Raw genomic sequence first — 19,108 nt, forward strand, 5'->3', positions numbered from 1 at the left:
AGGTCTCCCGCCTGGTTGACCTGGGCTCTGAAGTTAACGTCCTGCTCACGGGCTCCCCCCAACACAAGCACTGGCTCCGCCCCTGAACACAGAGAGGGGCGGGGTGGCGGTTGGCACATACTAGATGCTTGTCTTCAGGAGGGGAGAAGAAAGCGCCAGGCATTGGGTGGCGAAGCAAAGCCTCCTGTGGGCGGGGCTGACAGCGCCTGCGCGTGCGATCGTCACGTGAGGCCGAGCAGCCCCGAGAGTGGAGTGAGGCGTTCGGGCGTGTCAGTCAGTCAGTCAGTCATCCGCGCGCCAGTTCCTCGCGTTGCTTTCTCGCCGTTGGGCGGTGACGTCGCCTTTGTCCGAGCGCGCCGCGCTGTAACCGACTCAGCCCGCCTCAGCAGGAGCTGCTCGCCGTCCCCATGGCGACCGGGCGGCCCTACCAGCTGGTGGTGTTCGGGGCCTCGGGCTTCACGGGCCAGTTCGTGGTGGAGGAGGTCGCGCGGGTGGCGGCCGAGGACGAGCTGCGGGGCTCGCTGCAGTGGGCCGTGGCCGGCAGGAGCCGGGAGAAGCTGCAGGCTGTGCTCGAGAAGGCGGCCAAGAAGCTGGGTAAGGCGGGCAGGGAGGCGGCGGCGGCGGCGGCACGAGCCGCGCGGCGTCTGAGGCGAGCAGAGCCGCCTGGGGGGGGGGGGAGAGACCTGAGGCTGACAGCGTGTCACGGACTTTGGCCTCGGTGTGTCGCGCACGGGAACCCTGAGCCTTTGAGTGAAGCCGTTTCTGCCCAGCCTTGTGTGCGCAGCAGGGACCGCGTGTGTGCTGGGCAGAGGTGGGCTACAAGAAGTAAAGGTTCCACCTTCTTATAAGCTTTGAGACGAGGCTGAGGCCCGTCTAGTCTAACACCCCCCCCATTTGACCCTCCCACCCGCCCTGCCAACTGGTAGTGAGGTACACTGCTGCTGAATCTGGAGGTTCCATTGAACTGTCTTGGCCACTAGCTGCTAAGCCTCTGTGAATTCGTCTTAACACAGTGTTCATCCTCCACAGGAGCAGGTGGTTGGCCTGCTCCACCTACTCAAAGTACCACTGGAAGTAACCATCATTGCTAATTACTTCTAGGTTGGGGAGGCAGACGCGATGTGGCAGACACCAGTAAGAAGCACACGGTGGGTGGGAGGGCTTTTTCAAGTGCAGAAAAGCATGCTTTAGAGCCTCCTGCTGCTGTCTGTTGTGCATATTCCTGGTCTTTCTGAATCCAGGAATCTGACCAGTCACCACCTCAAGTACCACTGATGGTACCTGAACCACTGGTTAAGAAACATTGGTTTAACACTATCTGAAACTAGTGGTCGTTGCCATCTCTCATTGAGGTGCATGTGAGTAGGTCACTGATGGCAAACCTATGACACACAAGTCAGAGGTGACACGCCATGACATTTTGGGTGGCACATCAGCGTTCACCAACAGCTGAGTCTGTTTTACTCGTATTACTTGTTTTAGGGCCCAGTCCTCTCCAACTTTCCAGCACCAGTGCAGCTGCAATGCAGCCCCAAGGTAAGGGAGCAAATGTTCCCATACCTTGGGGAGGCCTCTGTAATTGTCCCTCCACCACAGGAATGCAGCGCATGCCCCTTTGGCACCGGCCCTGGAAAATTGGATAGGGCCCTTACTCTGTAATTATTTGATGTTTCTTTATATAATACATAGCATCACACATGATTGGACTATGTTTTTAAAGAAATGAATATGTAAAGAATTGTTTCTTGTTTGTTCTTGGGGGAAGGGGTGGGACACACCAGCAGAGTCAAGTTAGGCATTTTCTGAATTTTTGACACACTGAGCCCAAAAGGTTTGCCATCACTGGTGTAGGCAGTAATATCTGTGCCTCCATCTTCTCCTGTCTTCAAACTAGGGAGAGCCTCCCAAAGATAGATTTACCTTTTGCAAACAACCTCTTCTTCAAAAAGTGGAGTGTCTCTGAGCTACTTTGCTTAGCTCAGAGAAACTTTCATCTGGGAAATCAACGAACCTACTATTGTTACAATTTTATGACACTTTTAATATCAGTAGTTTATATTATGTTCAGTTTCACAACATCTTTGAAGAATGTCATTGATATTCTCATTAGAGAACTGAGGCTGAAAAATAGTTACTTAGCTTGGAGAGGGAGGACTTTGAACCCAGGTCAACTCAGCTGAATGACTAGTTCTGGACCCTGATCTTTGCTCAGAGATGCATGTTCTTAACCACAAAGGATTCTTTTTTTGCCTGATTGTAATTATTGCTAGTTTGTCCAAAATCAACTTGGTTTTTATTCATATAAAATGGCTGATGTCCAGTTCTCTGTTACGTGCAGACCAATGCTATGGATGTTTACTTAGAAGTAAGTTCCATTCATTTCAATGACGTACGTCAGTTAAGTATACTTGAAATTGCAGCCTTGGTTTGCATTTTTTCCATTTAAAATTTTAATAATTTTCTGTATTCTTTGAATGTATAAACATTTCATATTACTTCACAAAGTCTGTATTTCTGGGCACACCTTGGAGTTTCTGAGTGATTATTATTTGCAGAGTTTATTTGTAAATTTATTTTTCAAATTATTTGCAAATAAAAATTCTGAGTAGACATGCATCTACTCATTTTGGTATTGGCAACTCTTTTTTTCTTCACACTGCTGCAACTGTTACTTTGTGCTATCTTGTATATGTTAGTCCAGTATTACTCAACCAGTAGTACAGGTGGTACCAGTGGTACCTGAGATGGTATCTGATGGTACTCAGGGGTCATCTGGGTACCTGCCACCCAGCAGTGACACCAGGAATGCCAAACAACAAACATCGGTAGGAGGCTTGGCTTGGTGGGCAAGGCACCAAAGCATGTTTTTCCTCATGCAAGAAAGCCCTCCCATCCACCCTGAGCCTCTTAATGGTGTTGATCCCATTGCATCTGGCATCCCAACTGAGAAGTAACTGGCGCTGATGTCATTACTTCTGGTGGTACTTCAAATCGGTAGATGTGTGAAATGGTACAGCAGAAGACTGGGAAACACTGTGCTAGTCTATTTTTGTAAGAGACTCCTATGCCTGGTGTGTACACTTGATTCCAGCATTTCTGCAGTTTCAGATTTCTTAGCCCACATAGTTTTTTCTGTGAATGCCCCTATTGTGGTAAGATGCATTTCAGCTGAGATTTGCAATATTCTTTTGCTTTACAGCTCCAGACTTTCTAACTGGTCATTTAAAACGTTTCTTGATTCTGAGTTTTGCACTTTATATTTTTTGCGAAAGGTTAAGTAGTGCTTGGCTCTATATTTGCTCATTATAAAAAAGAAAAAAAACTCTTCAGGTCACAAATTGCTATGTTATTTTGCTCTTGAAGCTAGAAATTGAGGGCTCTGGTGAAATGATCAACAGCATAAGCTACTAATTTCCGTGGTTGTCTTGCTACATAGTTTTCTTCTTATGTAGTTTTAACATAATTTATTGAGGTGTTTTGTGTGTGTGTGGTCCTTACAGCATGAGCCCTCCTCACATACACAGTTGCTGTTATGAAAGAAGCTTGTTGTGCTGCTAATGGAATTAATATCTAACTTTCTAACTACTCTTGTGCTAAACAATTTAGAACTGACCTTGGTTGCTTCTGTTTGTATCAAAACTTAGTGATGGTGGTTAAGAATGAGGAGCAGACAGGTTGGAAATAATTGTGTAGCGTCAGGCTTCCCTTGTAACACTTTTCTTTTCCACTTTCAGGGAAGTCAGAGCTGAAGTCAGAAGTTAACATAATACTGTGTGATGTCAGTGATCCATCTTCTCTTGCTGATATGGCTAAACAAACTGCACTTGTTCTGAACTGTGTAGGCCCAGTAAGTGTATTTCTCAGTTTTGGGGGGAAAAAAAGAAAAAAGGATAAAATCTTTTTATGCTGCAATAGTCTTTAAAAATAAAGTGTTCATAGTATTTTGTAAGATCAAACGTTTTTGATTTAACAAACTTTGAAAAGAGAAAAAGCTCTTGAAGCTTGTTAAACTAGAATGCTTCCTGGATGAATGCAAAATAGAGAATATCATGACTGTTCTTAGTTCTGTAGGAGAAGTATTTATTTTAAAATGTTATACGGTACCATCTTGTCCAAATCTGTACACAAATACAGATACATTATTATTATTATTATTATTATTATTATTATTATTATTACTAGTTGCTGGCTGCCTTCGGTCTTTTTTCTAAAAGAAAAAGAAGTATAAATATTTGAAACAAATGAATATAACAATAGAATTGTGGAGAAGCTGGCATTGCAAAATGGAATGTAATTTGATTATATAACTTTGTGGTTGACTCTTTTGAAGTAGTTTGACTTGTTGTTCTTGTTTGGTACTGAAAGTGCCTATGCCTTGCCCGCAGCACTGAAGTGATGTATTTGGTAGGTCTGTGTATAGACATGACTGATTTCCAGAGGCAGTTTTACAATTCCATGGGAACCTATTTCCAAGCCCAGAAATTCAGTTATGATAGCGATTTTCATCTCATAGAGCACTGACAAGGTGCTAAAATTGTCAAGGCGCACTGTCTATTTAATTGACAATTGGCAAGGCACACCATACTGCCGGTAGGGGGCTCACACCCCCAATGTCCCTACTAATAAATGACCCTCCCTCAAGCTCTTCTGGAGCACTTGCGGCACGCTGGCTGAAAATCATTGAATTAGAATATGGAAGCCCTTTTAAAATATTACAGAAATTTGAACCAGTTACTCTCTTTCTCAACCCTTTGTATCTGTACATAGCCCTAGCTAACTGGGGTAAAAGGCCCCTTTTAAAGTGGGAACTGTCTTGTAACTGTCTCTGTTCACCCCAAGCTAGCATCTTTTCCAGTGGCTACTAGTGTTTGTGTATTCTTTAAAATTATTATTGTGAGCCCTTTTGGGACAGAGAACCATCTTTTCATTTATTTTGCTTTGTTTGCTGCTTTGTGAACTCTGGTTGAAAGACAGTACAGTATATAATTTTTTCCCTTAATAACCACTGCATATGTAGAATTCCTTATTAGAGGATAGAGGCTGCTATTTGTTAGTGTGATTTTTCTCTTTCTGATTATACTTACAATTATTAAGAGACGTTGCTGGTTAAATATTTTTTATGTACAGTAATTTATGCTGCTTCTTCTGCCTGAAAGCTTCATACCTGTTGTAATTAGTTGGGCTGGGGGTGTGGATAGAGCATGGATGATGGGTATTGCTGCTTTAACTTTCTGTTGTAAAGTTTTCTCTGCCAACAAATTAAACCTAGAATGAAGGCCTAGAATTGAAACTTATAAACTATGTAGATCCATTGAAAATGAAATGCAAATGAATTCTATGCAAATGAAATTACTGTGTTTAAAATATTTTCAGATTTCATAAGGCTACTTATGAGGTAGTTACTGTCTACTTAACTGAGTTCATCAGCTAAGGTTTCTTTCTCAGGCAATAGCACTATTAAAAATGTGATATTGTTGGGTCAGATGGAATCCATTTCTACCACTTACTAAAGTAGTAGACAAGTAATATTAAGTCAGATAAGTAATCTGTTTTATCTCTTACAGTACAGGTTTTTTGGCGAACCTGTAGTGAAAGCCTGTGTTGAGAATGGTACAAGCTGTATAGACATTAGTGGAGAACCACAGGTATGTAGAATTGAGAAAACCAGCTGGTCTTCCTGAGTATAATCTTTGTATTTGGGATCTTGTTCCTAAGTAGCCATTTTTGTGCATCCTGCTGTAGTGCAGGAGCAATGTCAAGCTTTGTGGTTCTGTTGCAGAATATTGCTTCTTACACGCACCAATCTTATGCGTGCTGCATCCAGGGTTGCAGGGAACCAAGCAGGCCCTCTCATAAGAACAGAAGAACAGCCCCACTGGATCAGGCCATAGGCCCATCTAGTCCAGATTCCTGTATCTCACAGCGGCCCACCAAATGCCCCAGGGAGCACACCAGATAACAAGAGACCTCATTCTGGTGCCCTCCCTTGCATCTGGCATTCTGACATAACCCATTTCTAAAATCAGGAGGTTGCGTATACACATCATGGCCTGTACCCTGTAATGGATTTTTCCTCCAGAAACTTGTCCAATCCCCTTTTAAAGGCGTCTAGGCTAGACACCAGCACCACATCCTGTGGCAAAGAGTTCCACAGACCGACCACACGCCGAGTAAAGAAATATTTTCTTTTGTCTGTCCTAACCCGCCCAACACTCAATTTTAGTGGATGTCCCCTGGTTCTGGTATTATGTGAGAGTGTAAAGAGCATCTCCCTATCCACTCTGTCCATCCCCTGCATAATTTTGTATGTCTCAATCATGTCCGCCCTCAGGCGTCTCTTTTCTAGGCTGAAGAGGCCCAAACGCCGTAGCCTTTCCTCATAAGGAAGGTGCCCCAGCCCCGTAATCATCTTAGTCGCTCTCTTTTGCACCTTTTCCATTTCCACTATGTCTTTTTTGAGATGTGGCGACCAGAACTGGACACAATACTCCAGGTGTGGCCTTACCATAGATTTGTACAACGGTATTATAATATTAGCTGTTTTGTTCTCAATACCCTTCATAATGATCCCAAGCATAGAATTGGCCTTCTTCACTGCCGCCGCACATTGGGTAGACACTTTCAACGACCTGTCCACCACCACCCCAAGATCTCTCTCCTGATCTGTCACAGACAGCTCAGAACCCATCAGCCTATATCTAAAGTTTTGATTTTTTTGCCCCAATGTGCATGACTTTACACTTACTGACTTTGAAGCGCATCTGCCATTTTGCTGCCCATTCTGCCAGTCTGGAGAGATCTTTCTGGAGCTCCTCACAATCACTTCTGGTCTTCACCACTCGGAAAAGTTTGGTGTCATCTGCAAACTTAGCCACCTCACTGCTCAACCCTGTCTCCAGGTCATTTATGAAGAGGTTGAAAAGCACCGGTCCCAGGACAGATCCTTGGGGCACACCGCTTTTCACCTCTCTCCATTGTGAAAATTGCCCATTGACACCCACTCTCTGCTTCCTGGCCTCCAACCAGTTCTCAATTCATGAGAGGACCTGTCCTCTAATTCCCTGACTGTGGAGTTTTTTCAGTAGCCTTTGGTGAGGGACCGTGTTGAACGCCTTCTTAAAGTCCAGATATATAATGTCCACGGGTTCTCCCACATCCACATGCCTGTTGACCTTTTCAAAGAATTCTATAAGGTTCATGAGGCAAGACTTACCCTTGCAGAAGCCATGCTGACTCTCCCTCAGCAAGGCCTGTTCGTCTATGTGTTTTGAGATCCTATCTTTGATGAGGCATTCCACCATCTTACCCGGTATGGATGTTAGGCTGACCGGCCTATAGTTTCCCGGGTCCCCCCTTTTTCCCTTTTTAAAAATAGGCGTGACATTTGCTATCCTCCAATCTTCTGGCACTGTGGCCGTTTTGAGGGACAAGTTGCATACCTTAGTCAAGAGATCTGCAACTTCATTCTTCAATTCCTTAATAACTCTTGGGTGGATGCCATCAGGGCCTGGTGACTTATTGATCTTTAATTTATCAATGAGGTCTGAAACATCTTCTCTTTTAACCTCTATCTGACTTAACTCCTCGGTTAGGAGGGGCCGTTCGGGCAGCCTCCTCATAGCCTCCTCAGAGAGGGAAGCACTCTCATAGTGCTTCACTAAAGAACCCTCCCCAGTGTGCCACATCTCAGCAGATTAGAGAATGGAGGAAGTAAGGCAGTAAGAAGGCTCTATCAGGGGCCCAGTCTACTCTGGATCCTATCTAGTGTTCAGCCTATTTTAACAAATACTGGTACCTGTACAATATCAGCCAGAATTATTTTTGGAATGAATGTAGGTGGATAACTCATGACTAGTATAAATACTATAGTACTGTAACACAGTGTATAGATGTTAAAGAACATTGAAAACCAGGGTGAGTGAGGCTGGAACTGACAGGATGAGGTGTTGTCTTACATTAAAGTTTTATACAATTATATACATTTGTTGGGCACTTACTGTTGAATATAGCCAAATTAATAGCCCTAGATCATGTACGCTTATATCAAACTATGCACATACTGAGGTAATCTGTGATAACCATTCTCTTCGTGTCCTTACTATCTGAGATGAGTGGCTACTAAAACTTATCAGCACAATCCTAGGCTGTATGAGCTACGCTGTATCCTGAGCAGGTTAGGAGGCTGCTGGAAGTCACCTTCGGGTAAGCGGATATTTCCCCTTACCCTGTGTAACACCTCAGTCGCCCCATGGGGCTACTTGGATCTGTCCCAGCTATTTAGAGAGTACAGATCCAAGTAGCCCAGTGTAATGCCGGGCTAGCTGGGAGGGGAATTAAGATACAGCGTGCACCACCACCGCCAACCCTTGCCCCCTCCTGAGTCTGATCCTCACCCTGTTCTGCCCTCCCCTGCCCAAAAATGCCCCCTCCCTACTCCCAGAACACCCTCCCACTCCTGTCCCATCCATTCCAACCCTCACCTGTACCAGCCTGCACAGAATGGAATCTGGCACTGGCAGGCGTGCACTCATCATTGTGCTGGCACACCTGGCTCATGAGTTGGCGCAAATGTGCCTTACATTTACAGCACTCCTGCCAGTTCATCAAGCAGTCTGGATTGCCCTGTGATTGTAAGTATTAAGACAAAGTACTTGTAAATGCACCTATGCAGAAAGAATTTTTCTCATGATCAACTTGACAGGGTTCCCAAGGGAATGTGGCTCAGAGGTAGAGCACATGCTATGCATGCACAAGGTCCCAGAATCAATCCCTTGTATCTGCTGGTAAGGTTGAGAAATACTGCTCTGCAACTTTGGAGAACTGCCTGTCAGTGACAGGAACAATACTGAGCTAGATGGAGTAATGCTCTGACTAATAAGACTGCTTTCTGCGCAATAGCAGTTTTTCAAGTACAGCATTGTTACATTTGTCTTTCAGTTTCTAGAAGGAATGTATCTGAATTACAATGACAAAGCAGCTGAAAAAGGAGCATATATTATTGGAAGCTGTGGTTTTGATTCTATCCCAGCAGATATGGGAGTACTATACACAAGAAGCAACTTGAAAGGTGATTGTTATACTTGACCATTATGTTGATAATTGGTGTGAAAAATGTAATAATTTTCCTTGTCATGTGTTAGGAGACATTAGGCATATGTGGACATTAGGTCCATGTTGGGAATAATTACACCTAAAGAGTGCTTGATTTGTCATCACAAAATTTAAGAAGTCAAAATCAGGTCTGTGCTGGTTAAATCATGATACCAGTACAAAACAAATCTTCTAAAGGAAGATTGAATGTTTGTTCACCATAGCATCTAGACATAGGATTGTCTCTGGTGCCGTGTGTGAATTTAAAAATATTTGTAATCTTACAGCACAGTCCTATACATGCTGAGTCAGAAGTAAATCCTGCTGTACTCAATGGGGCTGGATATGAACTACTGGTTAGTTCCTCATTATGACCACAAATAATGACTTACTCTTTTTCTTAAAGGTACTTTAACTGCCGTTGAAAGTTTCCTGAATATAAAATCTGGCTCTGAGGTTAGTTCACTTCTTGATTTGCTGGTCTTGTTGTAGAGACCTATTGTATAAGCATGTAAAATGAAGTTATAGAAGCTCCCCTGTTTATGAACACATTAAATTCCAGGGATCTGTTCATAGGTCCAACATTATTATTGGTTGTGAACATTTTGTAAAATGGGGGGGGGGGCAGTTTACATCTGCTGTACTTAATATTGTGTGGTTTTGCCTTTAAAAGTTGGCTAACTTTGGCTCCAAACAGGCAGCGGTTGCATGGCCTGTCACACTTATGGCTTTGAAAGTTCATAAATTGGGGAGCTTCTGTATTACATGTTGAGAGGTCAGGTAAGGTATTTTAACTAATGCAGGGAACCCCCAGTTTAACTGACTAATGCAGGGAACTCACTGCCCTCCATGTGAGAGAGGGAGCTGCTTGTCAGCCTGCATGGGAGAACTGGAGGCCAGAAGTGAGACCAAACCAGGAAGATCCATTCTGAAATGTTGTTGGTTTTTGAAAGAAAGAACCTCTATACGGTAATTGTAAAAATTCCCTTGAGGGATTTAGATATGCCTGCCTATGTAAACCGCCTTGAATAAATGACTTTCAATCCGATGACCAGAAATACCTAGTTGTTGTTGTTGTTGTTATTATTATTATTAACAGGGTTCCTGTATTCATGATGGGACCTGGAAGTCAGCTGTATATGGCCTTGCTGATCAAGACAATCTGAGGAAACTTCGAAGGCAAATAGGACACAAGCCTCTTCCAGTGATTGGAAGAAAACTTAAAGGAAGGTATAGGAACTTGACAAATTACTGCTTGTAGTTTCTAATGCTTACATACATTGAAGTAAGTTTCTTGTCTGAATGGAAAATGATAAAAATTGTAGAAATCTTGGAGTCTCTAATAAGATAAATACCAGCAATATTTTTCCTGTCAGGAAAAAATGTGGAAAATTAGTTTATCTGTGAAAAGACGTCTGTGTTTGAAAGGACAAGTTCTGAATAGTGCCTTGTCTTTGCTAATCTTTTTTTAATGTTTCTGTTTGCAGAGGTGCAGTATTCTACAGTAACGAACTCAATCAGTATTCTGTTCCATTCATGGGGTCAGATGTGTCTGTAGTAAAGCGAACTCAGCGTTATTTGCACACACACTTGAATGAATCACCTGTAAGTTTCTTTGAGGCATTGATAACATTAGTTTTATACTATATCCAATGAAATAGTTGAGTTCAGTATGCTGATATAATGTGAATGATATGTGTCATTTCAGATTTTGCAGGCGTGTGTTAACTTCTATAAAGTTCTGGGACATTTTTTACCACTGAATGCTTCTCCCACCATCCCACCAATGAATGATGGTGTAATTTTCTTAAAAACGTGGACAATATTAGCAAGCTATAATTGCTTCTCTTGCAACAGTATCCTGACACTTTTTTCCATAAGTGGTTTTCTATTACCACTACTTGGAGATGGGATATTCCTGATTGATCATGTGTGCTATTACGAGTATATCATCAGAAGAAAGGTGCAGCTTTCTTTCTCAGACTCCCCTACAGGATTCATTATTTTTCCTATTCAACACTGGCACAGCTGGGCCGCATGGCCTACACCTATCCCATGCTGAAACTGGGCAGGCTGGAGGCCCCTTTGGGATAAGGGAGCATTTGGTCGAGCCCCAGCCTACCCAGTGGGGCTACTCCAATCTGCACCAGTAAAATCACTGGCACAAATCTGAGAAAGCCCTGTATAGAGTTTTAGTCCTGGGAGGGGATTAGGATACAATGGAGGTCTTCTCTGCTGACCCCGCTCTCTCCTGGGCCTGAACTGTTTCCTCCCAGCCCTTCCCCTGGTCTACATTCTGCCCTCCTCCCACCCCTCCTCTGCCCAGCACAGCACTTATCTGCCCTAGCAGCCATGGGGCTGGATTCAGCACTAACAGGACAACACAGGCTTTCCCACCAGTGCTGCCTACTCACAAATAGTCATAAACATGCTTTATGGCATGTTTGCAGTGGCTAGCAATGGCATAGCACCCCAATAGGATTGGGCCATTAATTGTACAATCTTTTCCTGGATTTACCCTGCAACATGAGGCTCTAAGCCATTTCTGCCCCCAACATTGCATATACAACAGGGACCAAATGTGTACACCTGTGGGCTGGGCAAAAATAGGTTAAAGTGAGTAGATTAAAGTGAAGAGTTTGTTTCTCGATTGTTGCTATTGAGGCTTGTACTTCAGAATCGTTTGTTCCTGAGTGTCTCTTTTGAACTGATCATTCTCAGTTGAGCCTTGCTTTAATTTTTTCTTCTATCTAGATACAGTATGCTGCTTACACAACTGTGGGTGGCATTGGATCTGTCATTAAGCTGATGTTTGCAGGCCTTTTATTTTTAATGCTTGTGAAGTTTGACTTTGGAAGAAAACTCCTAATAAAGGTGGGCTTTGTTTTAAATGTTTTTTGAAATTTGACATTCTTCTGTATTATCTTGAAACTTATTGTGAGTCTTCTTTCTTCAGTATCCTGAATTCTTCTCTGGTGGACACTTTACAAAGGAAGGACCAACAGAAAAACAGGTAACTACTTATGTAATTCTTAACATTTTTGTCATATTTTTTTTCCTTAGTTAAAGATTTACTTTAAATACTGGGAATGAGTGAAAAGAGAGAGAGCTTAGTAAAGGGAGTAGGTAATAGTGCATTGCTGATGTAAAACAGTGATGAGTAGTTTGCTTACTATTGAGAAAGTGTCCTAATCAAAGATACATCTTAATAAGATAATACAAAGAGAAGCCACCTACTTGCAATAACAAGTTTCATCACACAGATCTGCTGTAATGGATGTGCAAACATTTGCTGCATGGGAACAATGGACCATTGCCAGTAAGTGGCTAATGCCAGCAAAACTTTGTGCTCTATGAATCCACCCAAAATAGAATGTTCACAAGCTTGTGTGCAAGTTAGTGTGTGGCTGCTAGTGCAGCAGTATGCTAGACAGTTGCTCATTCAAGAACAGTCACTGCAAAGTGTGTTTTGTGGCTAAGTCCATGACAAGAGCAGTGAAAAGAAATTAATCTTTTGGTTAATTGCAAATCCAAATTGTAAAGAGTGATTAGATGTTCCAGTACAGATGGGAGATTATGGAGACAGGGTTGAGCAGTGAGGTGGCAAAGTTTGCAGACGACACCAAACTTTTCTGAGTGGTGAAGACCAGAAGTGATTGCGAGGAGCTCCAGAAGGATCTCTCCAGACTGGCAAAATGGGCAGCAAAATGGCAAATGCGCTTCAATGTCAGTAAGTTTAAAGTCATGCACATTGGGGCAAAAAATCAAAACTTCACATATAGGCTGATGGGTTCTGAGCTGTCTGTGACAGATCAGGAGAGAGATCTTGGGGTCGATGAAAGTGTCGACTCAATGTGCAGCGGCAGTAAAGGGCCAATTCTATGCTTGGGATCATTAGAAAAGGTATTGAGAACAAAACAGCTAATATTATAATGCCATTGTACAAATCTATGGTAAGGCCACACCTGGAGATTGCGTCCAGTTCTGGTTGCCGCATCTCAAAAAAGACATAGTGGAAATGGAAAAGGTGCAAAAGAGAGCGACTAAGATGATTGCTGGGCTGGGGCACCTTCCTTATGAGGAAAGGCTACGGCGTTTGGGCCTCTTCAGCCTAGAAAAGAGGTGCCTGAGGGCGGACATGACTGAGACATACAAAATTATGCAGGGGATGGACAGAGTGGATAGGGAGATGCTCTTTACACTCTCACATAACACCAGAACCAGGGGACATCAACTAAAATTGAATGTTGGGAGAGTTAGAACAGACAAAAGAAAATATTTCTTTACTCAGTGTGTGGTTGGTCTGTGGAACTCTTTGCCACAGGATGTAGTGATGGCGTCTGGCCTGGACGCCTTTAAAAGGGGATTGGACAAGTTTCTGGAGGAAAAATCCATTACGGGTTACAAACCATGATGTGCATGTGCAACCTCCTGATTTTAGAAATGGGCTGTCAGAATGCCAGATGCAAGGGAGGGTACCAGAATGAGGTCTCTTGTTATCTGGTGTGCTCCCTGGGGCATTTGGTGGGCCGCTGTGAGATACAGGAAGCTGGACTAGATGGGCCTATGGCCTGATCCAGTGGGGCTGTTCTTATGGTACAGCATAGGTCGGATGCTTGCATCTGTTTTTTGAGGTGGTATGTTTCATGCTGTTTATTGCCTCGTTTTATTGCGTGGAAGTGTGTGTGAAAATCTAAGGTATCATAGTAGGAAAAGTAGCAGTAGTAACTGCTGAATTTCTCTCCAACATATCTCTCAAAATGGGGTGGTAAAAAACCTGGTTGTAGTTGATTAGCTAGAAACACATTAATTGGTGTATAATTCAGAAGTATAAGTTGTAATGTGTTTGATATAAATTGTGTTATTCTTCAAGGGTTTACTGTTTGTTTCTTGTCTTTTAAATTGCAGATGGAAGAATCCTCCTTTGAAATGACATTTTTCGGTGAGGGATACAGTACAGGCCAAGATCCACAACAAGGCAAACCAAATGTAAAAATTTGCACCCAAGTAAAGGGACCAGGTAGAGCAAACCTATCAAAACTTAATTATTCAAGAATGTGTGCCTGAGTACTTCATGTGTTTACTTGAAGAGATGAATCTTTTAGAGATAGATGCCGAAGTTATTGGCTACCTTTTTAAAGAAGCAGTGCTGTTAGGCTGGGAAAAGAGGGCCTGGCCAATGTACATTTATTTTTTTACCTGGTAAATCACTTTATACACACAGGGTAGAGAATTTCACTTAATTATTTTATCTCCAAAGGGACAGTGAAATCCATCAGTAAATTCGGCTTTACTGTGCTAAAAATTTCAACAATTATTACTAAAACATTGTAAGTTAGAAACAAGATTTTTTTTTTTAAGTGGCTTAGTTCAAATGATTTCATTCACCATCACCACCCCAAGCAATTGTTTACAGCAGTGGTCCTCAACTTAGCTAGAACCCAACTTCAAGAGAGTGAACTGCTGTCCTCTTCCCTCTGTTTTTTTTCCCCCTGCCTGTTGGTGGCTAATCAACAGATGGTATTACTGTGTTCTAATTGGCTGCAAGGAAGGGAGAGACAGAAAGAAAGGAGGTGCAGAGAATGGCAACAGAATACTCTGTTTAGGGAAAGAAAGAGGAAGTGAGACAAGGCAGAATAGAGGAAGTACCATGTCAGGGGAGAAAAAACGGGTGGGTGGGAGGGAAACAGAAAGGAGACCAATGAAGCAACCCTCCAAAGAAAATCTCCAAGATCTTGTCTGATCTAGAACTCAGCTCAGTTCTAGGACTTGCAAAACCCTGCAAGCCTGTGCCTCAAAACGAAATGCTAAAAACAGTACTGCAGTGACCCATGTGAATTGGATTCTGAACAATTTCTGAGTCTTAACCCGCTAGCTGAAAACTTTGGGTTTGGAGGACTGTGAGTAGGAGTTTTTACACTATTCTCTGTCCCTTCGTGCCCCACCCCAGTGCAGCTAGCTTCTCTCTTTACTTCCTGTTGAGCGCCATATTTTGCCATTTTGAAAACCATAGCAAACGACTCTAAACAAAAAAACCTGAAAATTGTGTGCATGCCAGCTGAAAAATAAGCGGGATATAAAATATAGTAAGGAAAAATATGAGTATGTAGTAAGGAAATGTGTGAAGGAAATATGAAACTACTTTAGAAAGAAAACCTCATGTTCAGCCCAATTCTATGCATATATATGCAGAACTGAGTTCCAGTGTGCTCAGTGGAATTTACTCCACATAAGTACACATAAGATTTCAATCTTGGAAGTGTACGATGTTGGTTATGGATAGTTACTGTTCTATAGAGGAAGGCAACACTTTGATAATAGTGTAGGAAAGAGCTGAATACTCTTTATGTATACTGAATGTAGGACTAGATATACTGAATTATAGAATTAGAAAGGATGCTTTTCCTGGGATTGGGTTTGTAGGTTCTTGCAATAAGTTCATTTTACAATTAGAAACACAAAGTCTTGGACAAAGAAGGACAGATATTTATAGAGATCTCATGGTATCTGGTATGGTAGTACAGGTTGAGACTCATTATTCCTGAGGGTTCCATTCTAGAACAGATGGTAAAAAACGAACTATAGCAAATCAATTTAAAAAACAGTCTCTTTCCTCTGGTGATTTAAAAACGGCCTTGCTGACCTTTTGAAATGCACACAGAGTCAATCAGTCTCTCTCCAGGAGCTTAGGCTTCACTCGGAAGCAACAATCCCTGCCTTCACCAGGAGCCCCAGCAAGGGGGAAATAACAGAGAAGGTGATCATCGCCGCCATTTAGTCTTAGTTCAAGTGCTCAGGGGGAAGGAGGAGTGAAGCCTGCAGAGAGAATGATTGATGGATTGTCAGCCTGCTGCCCTCTCTGGCATTATTAAACAACTGTTTTCCTCTAATTTAAAGGGCCATTCTCATCAGCTTTGAGATAGAAAAATCTGTGGATCCTTAGGTTATACCTGTAATCACTTGCATGACTGTCTCTCTGCAACAGTAAAAAGCAGTTTTTTGATCTGTGATTTTAAAGGGGTGCACTTTTTCCCTTCTCCAGGATCAGCACATTCCTTCTCATTTGCAAGGGTCATTCATGTTGAGTCAAATCCGTGTATAACAAGGCTGGACCTGTACACTTCTATTTTGCATTCAAGGTTATCTTAAAAGTAGTAAGCATAAATGGAATGTTGAAATTTGTTTTGTTTTTTCATAGAGGCTGGCTATGTTGCTACACCCATAGCAATGGTTCAGGCAGCTGTGACACTTCTGAAGGACAAGAGTTCTCTTCCTAAACAGTGAGTTCTAATTTCCTTGGTTTGGATTACATTTCTTATTTTCATTCTTATCTGCAGATAACAGCATGTGCATAGTTCGGTTCCTCAAAGGAATCGTACTGCACCTTCTCTTGCTTGTTTTTTGCAGTGATTTCTAAGGGCTGGGGTAAAATGTCCATGATCAACCTTGTTTTAAGGAATTAACTGTGGTAAGGATGTGGGTATATGTTCATACAGCTGTGGTTGGAGTAATTTTCTTCTTTCTGCATCCAGGATCAGGCATATTTTTCAAGTACTGATTATGGGGTGGGCGCATATCTGCAGATCCCATACCCGTATCCACAGATCGGGTCTGGGTCCCCCCAGAGCATGCACTCTCCCACGCACCCCCTCTTGGGGAGGACTCTGAGCTCAGCAGAGGGCAGTCTGCCAGGCTCAAACTGAGCCTGATAGCTCAACACACATGACTTCCAGTTTCACGGAGAAACCAGAAGTGATTTTTAATACCTTAAAAGGCATTGGGGGGCCCGGGGAAGCTCCCCTCACCTCTGGGGGGGCGTGGCCCTTCATACTGTAGACAAGTATATGCCCATATCTGTGTTTTCAGGTATCCATGAACGGCACCCCTGCAGATAAGGGGGCACACCTGTAAATGTAAGCACACTTATCTGCCTAAATTGGAAGAAAAATTAAAACAATTTTTCTGATAACACAGGCCTACAAACTGAGGGTCAGAAAAGTTTTTCCCAAACTTGACGGTGGCTTGATATGAATTTGGGGTGCCGTTTCCAAAAATGGCATCCGTTTTGCCCTATCACATCTAGTTCTGGAGATACAGTATAGTCTCATTAGTGAATGGTTCAAGCAACTACCCAATGAGGAAGCCATGGTGTAGGCTTCCTCATAAGGAAGCTGCTTGAACCATTCACTAAAGAAGCTATACCGTGTCTCCAAAACTAGACGTGATAGGGCAAAATTGATGCCATTTTTGGAATCAGCACCCCAAATATACCCAGGAATTGGTGTAACGTTTAAGGAAGCAAAATGTATGTTGGCCTGTGTTATTGACCACAGTCTATTCCTTTTGACTTTAAGTTGTCTTACCTTTGGGTAGGGGTAATGGCTACTTCGCATGGCCTTGGCAAGTGCAGTTCTTGTAAAGACAGTACTTTATTCACTGGATGATTAAAAGGAGTTACAAAGGTACTTTAGCAATATCAACAACATTACATTAAGAGTTTGAACTTCAATTCAGGCAGTAAAACAAACTTTCAGCGAAATGAATTTAATGTGTAGATCCCAGAATGTGCTGCAGCTGATGTATCTTTGACTTGCATTGCAGGTAAAAAAAGCTCATGCTTACTAGAAATGTAACTAGTTCTGTCCATATTAATACCAGCTGTTGGCTAGTTAAGATTTAGATTTGCATTTGACTTCCCCTAATTTGAAGTTACATTACACTAACAAAAGAATATGGTTTTTTTTTACAGAGGTGGTGTCTATTCTCCTGGAGCTGCATTCTCTGAAACAAAACTTATTGACAGGCTCAACAAGCATGGTATTGAGTTCTCTGTTATTAGCAAACCTGAAGCCTAAAGCAAGACAAACATTCTGAACAGGCTGCATGACCAGTTGGCCTCTGTATGGTACTTGTATACCAAAAAAGCTCAGTTATGAATGAGTACTAAGTTTAATATTTACAAAATAATTGTATGTAAATGTGAGAATCTATTTTATACAGTTGCTTACAATGGATGTAAGGAAGATTAAATTTTACTGCTGAAAATACATGTAAGGGCAGCATAGCAGTAGTTACTCCTATTGAAAAGATCAATGTATCCATTAACAGTAGTAAAGCAATAGTGCATCTTAGAAACGAAGTTTTAAAACTAGCAGACTCATCTAGAGTAGCATTTCAGTATAAATCAGACTTTAGCTGCGGGTAATCAAGGTTATAGTTTTTTAAAAGTTACTAAAATAGTCACCATGAAAGTAGCACTTACATTTGTTTGAAATTGTGAAAGTTCTGTTGCTGAATTTTACTGTAAATGAATAATCTGTGCCTTAGCGAATAAGCCAATGTGTTACTGAGAGCAGTTTTACCTGTAAGAGCAAAAGCCTGGCTTTAATGTCCTGGTAACTTTGAATAAATTCCCTGAGCACTTACACACAGGACTCAATCCAACTAAAGTTAGTCACAAGTAAGGCTGCATTCCTGTGCACAGTTTCATGGACCATTGTGCATGTTTAGTAAAAAAAAAAACAAAAAAAAAAAACAACTAATCTGTTCCACTGGTGTCAATAGGATTGATAAGTCTCTAATTGCTTTCTAAGCTTTCTGTGTAATTTAGTCTTAACAAACATCTGAATTCAGGCTGCAATTTTTTTCCTCTGTCTCAAACCCATCTTCATCTTGAAGAAAGCATTTATACTGTGCGATTTGTAGCCTCATAACTGAAATACCCATGACAAAATAAACATGTCTGGATCAAAGTTTGTGGTATTCCTTTCCTACATGGCACTAATGTGCTAAGAAGAAAGATGTTCTATTGGTTCTGTTATTTTTTCTCAGTTTTTAGTGTTATCAAAGAAGGTTATAAATCCTTTAATCCTTAATGTGTAAGTTACATGGAAACAACAAATTTGTAACCATCTACCATGCTCAAAATAAAACCATACTGACAGACTTCAATCTGCTCTTTTAAGAAACATAAATGGAAAATGGAATTAACATACTAGCTACATTTTTTTAGCTCAAC

The 19,108-nt window shown here is 42.0% G+C and overlaps 1 protein-coding gene across 1 annotated transcript; it reads left to right on the forward strand.

Moving 5' to 3' along the window:
• Window positions 1–240: 240 nt before the first annotated feature.
• On the forward strand, window positions 241–18,842 carry SCCPDH (saccharopine dehydrogenase (putative)). The gene is made up of 12 exons (XM_066611507.1): window positions 241–594; window positions 3,735–3,847; window positions 5,565–5,645; window positions 8,938–9,067; window positions 9,497–9,546; window positions 10,190–10,320; window positions 10,578–10,695; window positions 11,845–11,964; window positions 12,047–12,103; window positions 13,999–14,110; window positions 16,289–16,370; window positions 17,840–18,842. Exons 1-12 carry the CDS (start codon window positions 408–410, stop codon window positions 17,943–17,945), a joined length of 1,287 nt encoding a protein of 428 aa, XP_066467604.1. The 5' UTR covers window positions 241–407; the 3' UTR covers window positions 17,946–18,842.
• The last annotated feature ends 266 nt before the right edge of the window (window positions 18,843–19,108 follow it).

Source organism: Tiliqua scincoides, chromosome 1 (assembly GCF_035046505.1).
Source record: "Tiliqua scincoides isolate rTilSci1 chromosome 1, rTilSci1.hap2, whole genome shotgun sequence".
NCBI classification, from domain to species: domain Eukaryota; kingdom Metazoa; phylum Chordata; class Lepidosauria; order Squamata; family Scincidae; genus Tiliqua; species Tiliqua scincoides.

What these genes read in the sequence shown, in the direction of transcription:
- SCCPDH (XM_066611507.1), top strand. Translation starts at nt 408, where the DNA reads ATGGCGACCGGGCGGCCCTACCAGCTGGTGGTGTTCGGGGCCTCGGGC. An exon ending in ATATAAAATCTGGCTCTGAG is followed by an intron (nt 9,547 to 10,189) that starts GTTAGTTCACTT and finishes TATTATTAACAG; the next exon opens with GGTTCCTGTATTCATGATGG. An exon ending in AAGGACCAACAGAAAAACAG is followed by an intron (nt 12,104 to 13,998) that starts GTAACTACTTAT and finishes TTTAAATTGCAG; the next exon opens with ATGGAAGAATCCTCCTTTGA.